This window comes from Etheostoma spectabile, chromosome 14 (genome assembly GCF_008692095.1).
Source record: "Etheostoma spectabile isolate EspeVRDwgs_2016 chromosome 14, UIUC_Espe_1.0, whole genome shotgun sequence".
NCBI classification, from domain to species: Eukaryota; Metazoa; Chordata; class Actinopteri; order Perciformes; family Percidae; genus Etheostoma; species Etheostoma spectabile.
In genome coordinates this window covers 1,032,712-1,040,137 of record NC_045746.1, presented here as the reverse complement: position 1 = coordinate 1,040,137, position 7,426 = coordinate 1,032,712, and the positions used below count along the sequence as shown (strand labels likewise).

General features: G+C 36.1%; 1 protein-coding gene across 4 annotated transcripts in view; it reads left to right on the top strand.

Annotated features, from left to right (window-relative positions):
* dtnbp1b (dystrobrevin binding protein 1b) overlaps positions 1 to 7,426 on the top strand; it is a 37,416-nt gene that overhangs the window by 24,853 nt on the left and 5,137 nt on the right. For all 4 annotated transcript variants that reach the window (XM_032535026.1, XM_032535023.1, XM_032535024.1 and 1 more), the window contains exon 2: positions 4,628 to 4,795. In XM_032535026.1, coding sequence (XP_032390917.1) covers positions 4,628 to 4,795 — 168 coding nt within the window. The remainder of the gene's footprint in view (positions 1 to 4,627; positions 4,796 to 7,426) is intronic.

The following is a 7,426-nucleotide window of genomic DNA, read 5'->3' as shown; positions in this document are numbered from 1 at the left end:
TGACTTTTTTATCACTTTTTTGACATGCTATACCATACATTTTTTCAACAAACTATGACTTTGTTATCACTTTTTAGACATGCTGTACTACATCTTTCTATCACTTTTTTGACACGCTATACCATGACTTTTTTATCAAGTTTTTCAAAATGCCATACTATGACTTTTTATCATTTTTTGACATGCTATGACTTTTGTAATCAATATTGTTATTATGCTATTATATGAGTTTTTTATCACTTTTTTTGACATGCTATACTATGACTTTTTATCATTATTCAACATACTATTCTTACTTTTCACCACTTTTGTCGGCATGCTATGACTTTTTTTGACATGCTATACTATGATTTTTTCATCACTATTTTGACATCCTATACTATGACGGTTTTAACATGCTAAACTATGACTTTTTTGACATGCTATACTTTGACTTTTTTATCACTTTTTTGACATGCTATACTTACTTTTCACCACTTTTGTCGGCATGCTATGACTTTTTTGACATTCTATACAAGGATTTTTCAACATGCTATACTTTCATTTCACCACTTTTTTCAAAATGCTATACTATGACTTTTTATCACTTTTTTGACATGCTATGACTTTTGTAATCAGTATTGTTGACATGCTATAATATGAGTTTTTTATCACTTTTTTGACATGCTATACAATGACTTTTTATCATTATTCGACATGCTATACTTACTTTTTACCACTTTTGTCGGCATGCTATGACTTTCTTTGACATGCTAGACTATGACTATTTGGACATGCAATACTATGCCTTTTCAACATGCTATATTTGGCGTGGCATTAGCTCAGTCCATAGGGAGTGGGGTTGGGAACTGGAGGGTCACTGGTTCAAGTCCCATATGGACCAAAAAGTATGGAGTGTGGATTGGTAGCAGGAGAGATCTCACTTCACCTCCTGGATGCTGTCAGGTGCTCTTGAGCAAGGCACCGTACCAACTCCAGGTGCTGGTTCAGCTTGCAGCCCACTCACTCTGATTAGTGACTCTGTATACACACACATGCTCAGTCCTGATAACATGCTCAGTCCTGAGCATGTGTGTGTGTATACAGAGTTGCTTACTTTTCACCACTTATGTTGACACGCTATACTATACATTTTTTTTAACATACTATGACTTTTTTATCACTTTTTAGACATGCTCTACTATATTTTTTATCATTTTTTTGACATGCTATACTATGGCTTTTTTCGACATGCTATACTATGTCTTTTTTTATCACTTTTTCAACATACTATACTGATCTTTCACCATTTTTTTTGACATGCTAGACTTTTTTATCACTTTTTTCAACATGCTATTCTATGAATTTTTATCATTTTTTGACATACTATACTTACTTTCACCACTTTTTTGACATGCTATACTTTGACTTTATCACTTTTTTGACATGCTATACTATGACTTTTTTTCATGTTTTTGATATGCTATGATTTTTTTAATCAATGTTGTTGACATGCTATTCTATGACTTTTTATCACTTTTTCAACATACTATATTTACTTTTTACAATTTAATTTAATTTAATTTAATGTATTTAATTAATTAATTGTATTTAATTTAATGTCTTTAATTCATTAATTTTATTTAATACATTTTAATTAATAAATGTTATCACTTTTTTGACACTATACTATGACTTTTTATCATTTTTTGACACACTATGCTTACTTTTCAACACTTTTTTGACATGCTATGCCATGAAGTTTTTTGACATACTATACTAGACTTTTTTATCACTTTTTTGACATGCTATCCCTTTACATTTTATCACTTTGTTGACATGCTATACTTACTTTTTCACCAATTTTGTTGACTTTTTATCACTTTTTTGACATGCTATGCTATGACCTTTCTATTACTTTTTTCAACATGCTTTACTTTGACATTTTTTATGACTTTTTTTGGCTTGATATGACGTTTTTAATCAATGTTGACATGCTTTACTATGATTTATTTTCTCACTTTTTTATATGGTATACTATGTATTTTTTATCAATTCTTGACATACTATACTTACTTTTCACCACGTTTTTTGACATTCTATACTATGAATTTTTTCAACATGCTATACTATGTCTTTTTTTATCACTTTTTTCAACATGCTTTTCTATGAATTTTTATCATTTTTTGATATGCTATACTTACTTTCACCACTTTTTTGACATTAATCTTTTTGACATGATATACTCTGACTTTTTTTCTCACTTTTTTGACATGCTATTACTTTTGAAATCAATTTTGTTGACATGCGATACCATGAATTTTTCATCACTTTTTTAAACATGCCATACTATGATTTTTTATCATTATTTGACAAGCTACACTTACTTTTCACCACTTTTGTCGGCATGCTCTGACAGTTTTGCAACAAAAGCAACCTATGTTTTGTAAATGTCCAAAACTGAGAGGGATATCTTGGTGTGCGCAGTTCATTTCCTCAAGCAGAGACATGAACTGTCGGTGTGTTAGAGCAAATCGCTTAACTATGAAGTTTCGTCAAGATCTGAGTTTAATTTTTTTGGTGTATTGTGCAGTGAAGTTTGATGATGGGGTGACCAACCGTTCATCGATTAATGTTATTGCTCCCCGCTGTTTCCCAGGGGCGGGAGCACCATCTCTTATCACTGCAAAAATCTTGCTAAGAGTCAATCCCTCGCTCCTCAAAATGTTCCAGAAAACCTCTCGGAAAGTCCTCACTATTTTTTTTTCAGGCTTTGGCTTTAAGCAACAGAGTTCCTCTCTTATAGTCACATCACCTTATCTCGCCATGACTGCCAAACGTGGTATGTCATTGACATCCACTCTCTCATCAAGTGAAATGCTAAATACCATGGCTTCTTTTAAACCACCTGTCGGCTGTGCTCTCATGTTTTCTGCCATTTTCCTGATGCGTCGTTCAACACTTCTGGCTTACATGGGAATTTCTTTTATTCTTGATTTTATTGTCTCTTTGTTTGGTAAGCCATCAAACAAAACATCTGAGCTACAGATGAAAGCCTCCTTTACATATTCTCCATCAGTGAACGGCTTTCCCCTTTTTGAAATGCAATTAGCAATGTGATAGCTTGCTTTGGTAGCATGATTTCTGGCTGTGGCGAAGACTTTGAGGGTGTTATCTTGCTTGCTGGAGCATGCTATGACTTTTTTATTCAATGTTGTTGACATGCTGTACTACGACGTTTTACTCTTTTTTTGATATATGCTGTACACATTATGCTATACCTTTTTTCAACTTTCTTGCTTTAGTATCCCAGTGACCTAGTGGTTACCACTGCTCCAAATAGCACTAGCAGGTAGGAACTGCAGACTCTGACCCAGGTTTGATACCCAGTATGACTTTCTTTGATATACTACACATTGACATTTAAATGTTTTTTTGACATGCTATTCTATGACTTTTTTATCACTTTTTTTGACATGTTATACTATGACTTTTTAATTACTTATTTCGACATGTATACATTGACTTTTTTATCACTTTTTTGACACACCTGTGGCTGAATTTTCAGAAAGATCATGTTGTGGTGTGAGGAGACAAAGGAAAAGCTAAGACAGCATCAGGTCATTGATAGGTCAGAGGTCAGGAGATGAGACTCTACTCTCTCTACTACCAAACCTGTCAACGTATAAATATGTTCATCTGTCTACGGATTCAGGGATTATATACAGGCAGCTAAATGATAAAGGAATGTTTTTATTCAGGACTGTGTTCTTTTGGAGGTCGGTGAGCCAGCTACAGTTCAGCATACCACCCAGAGAGAGAGAGATAGGCTGAACTAGGCTTTAGTATCTGTAATCACGGCGCCTGCAATATCTTTGTTTGAGATTCAGCTAAACATAATGCCTCCAGTGTGAGTTTAAATACACCTTGTGGACGACAGGAACTTCAGAGAGTTGGTACGGCACTGCACAATGACCCATCGGGGTTATACTGTACTGCCCGCTTAATTGTCTCCTCATTAGTGTATTAATTAAATGCTTGTACCTATACAAAGATTTTTAAAATTTTTAAAACTTAAAATATTATTGTTTAATACATTATTGCTATTATTCAACATTTCAATGAAATTCCCACAATCAAAACCATTCCTACTTTACCAACCACGTATTAACACTATTTCACCTTCTTCTTACACAATTGTGCCATCAATCCAGTTTAGCTTTGGCAATTTAGCTTTTCAGCATTCACAAAAAAAATTCTGCAGGAAATGTATTTTCTAGTTTCAGATGAAAGTGTTTGGGTAAGAGAAATTTGTAAGATAACATGTATAATTAAGTTTTGTTTTGACTGTATTTAAAAAGGAGGCAATTTCTTCCCCTTCCTGTCTGTCAGAAAAATTATGAAGATTTTCTTGTGAATTTCATTGGACAGCAAATGGAACTTGACCCAAGTAAAAATGTACTATATTTTGGTGGTAATTCAGGGTTGATATTACCCTGCATTAGACAGTTATAATATATTGAACTTTTTAAGGATTCGTTTGTAGGACTTGCTCATTTTTGGTGGTTTGTTTTCCATGTTTTGCCTCATGTCAAGCACCTAACCCTATATGCAAACTTTAAAAACCTTTATCTCTCTTTCTTTCTAGTGGAGCAAGATGCAGAGCATGCACAGAGAGTCCCTGGGGCAGACCAAGGAGGGGCCACAGCCCCCCAAGTCAAGCTGAAAGAGAGGCAGAAGTTCTTTGAGGAGGCCTTTCAGCAAGACATGGAGCAGTACCTATCCACTGGCTACCTGCAGATTGCTGAAAGGAGAGGTGAGAAGGAGGAGTGGTGAGGTCAGAAGTGCTTTAGATACCAGTTATGCTCTTTGATTTTATTCAAACAGCAAGTGTAGCATTTATTTTGGTCTGAGGCCAACAATGGGTTACATAATTGGTTTGGCTGTTGTGTCTGTTACTTATTCAAGGGGGAAGGCAAAGTTATCCAGCAGTCCAATGAATTAGGTCCACAGTCCTGAAACCATCACACTTCAACTGCATATCACAATATTGACCCATAATAGCTTTCTGCAGCGAGGCTGCACACTCTTGTCGCTAAACACACAAGTATAGCCATTACTTTGAAAAATGCCACAGCGCCATATAAATGTAGTCTTCCACTGGGATTGTAATAGAATCTTTCTGCAGTTTACCCCATGTATTACTGCCTAAAGCCTTTGCTAAAAACCCAAAGGATGTGCTGAAATGAGGGACTGCATGAAACCCTGCACTAAAAGATGTATTGGACTCTACTTGCCCAGAGTTTGCAATGTGATTTTTCTTCTTCATTTACTCATCTATTCTGCTCCCTTAATCCTTTAGAAATGGCTTATTAGAGAGGATTGTAAAGCGAAAGGAAAGAGACTTAGGAGAGGAGATGGAGAGACTTATATTTGTACTGTGTTTGTTTTGTTTTTTTAGATCAATTCTGTGTTTTTCATAAACTCCATGACAAAAGAATCATCACAGTCATGTTTAAAGTGTTCATATTGTGCTTTTTGGCTTTTCCCTTTCTTGTACTGTGGTATATACCTTTTGTGCATATTAGGTTAACAAAGAAAAACAGAAAACACTGTAAACAAACTGCTCCAAACAGCTCTATTGTAGTCCAGCCTTAACTTCCGTGACAAACCTACGTCACTTTGTAACATGTTATGCTCGCCTAGCTGCTGGCGTGGCATGCACTCGTACTCTGCTTCTTAATAGCTAGTTGTCGTTACCTAGCCACTGCACATGTGCGACTTCCAAAAAAAGATGGAACAGTGGTATGCCTCACTCGGTAGCTAAAACAGAGAGATCAACACACTGAAAAGCTTAAAAAGAGGAGCTGCAGCAATGTGTGGTACAACAAAAATAGCATAATATGAGCACTTTAAGGTGCAGCAAATATTCACAGCTCATTAGCTCATAGTCACTATCTTGTGTTGCTTACATTCATCCACAGTAAAACAGACAGAGGACATGTTTACATTACGCTTCACACTTCAAATGATGTGATTCACAGAACAAAGGCAAGCATGTGGGTTGCGCAACAAAAATCCACAACAGACAAATTAAAATCATAATTGGTTTAGTTACAGAGGGGGTTTGCATCATATTTCTGGTTAAAAACATGAAAAAAGGCAATGGTGTGAGAGCTCAATAACACAGCACACTGCAAGTTGTAATCCTTCACACAGCTGCAAATCCCTACTGCAGGCCAGTGCCACTGAAGAGCAAAGATACAGCTGGAGACAAGAGGGGGAAAAGATACAGAGAATAATCTGAAAGGAGATAGTAGAGTAGTTGAGAAAAAGAGAGAAAGGGCTGCGGATGTCATAAGCCACCAAGCCATCAAAAGCCAATCTCAAGGGTTTTTTAACACACACACACACACACACACACACACACACACACACACACACACACCACACAACACACCACACACACACACACAACACACACACCACACACACACACACACACACACAGTCTCTGCTGCAATCCCACTACAGGCAAAACAGTCCTTCGCAGCAGGAAACCTTTTAGGCAAGGTCACAGTGGGGCTAAAAGAAGAACATGTTGGAGGCAGTCACGTGGAAATTATGATCTCAACTCAGTGCTTTGGGCCAAGACTTTTGCAACATAGCCATAGTATTGGTTTGTATATTTGTGTGTGTGTGTGTGTGTGTGTGTGTGTGTGTGTGTGTGTGTGTGTGCATTTTTTTTCATTTGGGTTTGAAACTGAATCCACTTCCTCCATTCTACTTTATGTTGAATAGCTGTTATGTGGTAGTAGTTTTCTTTGTATGTAAATGTTTGTCCCAATGCCAACAACCAACACAGGCAGATGACACAGTGATGTTTGTACACACTGATAATGCAACTCACGCTGCTGATCTGCTAACAAACTCAATGCAAAAGATAACAAAATGGCAAAATAAATTGCCTTCAACTTATGTATCCAAAACTGCATGTATGTTTTTTAGTCAATCTAAAAGTCGCTGTGCAGAACCGGATGTAGTTGTAGCGGGGAAGAGACTACAAGTCGTCTCAGATTTTAAATACCTTGGAGTATACATTGATAACAATCTTAGTTTTAAATTGCATATTAAGAATGTTTGTAATCACATTAAGTTTAACCTGGCAAACTTCAGACATGTCCGCTGTTGCATGTCAACAAGGGCCGCTATGATGTTCATGCACTCAATGATCTTATCCCATGTCACCTACTGTTTGACAACCTGATCAGAAGCAAGCAACACTTCTCTCCAACCACTACTCTCTCTATACAAAAACTCTTAAAATACTTGATAGGAAATCCATACACTATCATCATTGTCATGTTTTAAAAAATACAACCTTTTAAGTTTCAAAAATTTGATTAAATATAGAGATCTCGTTGCAATGTACCTGTACATGTGTAAT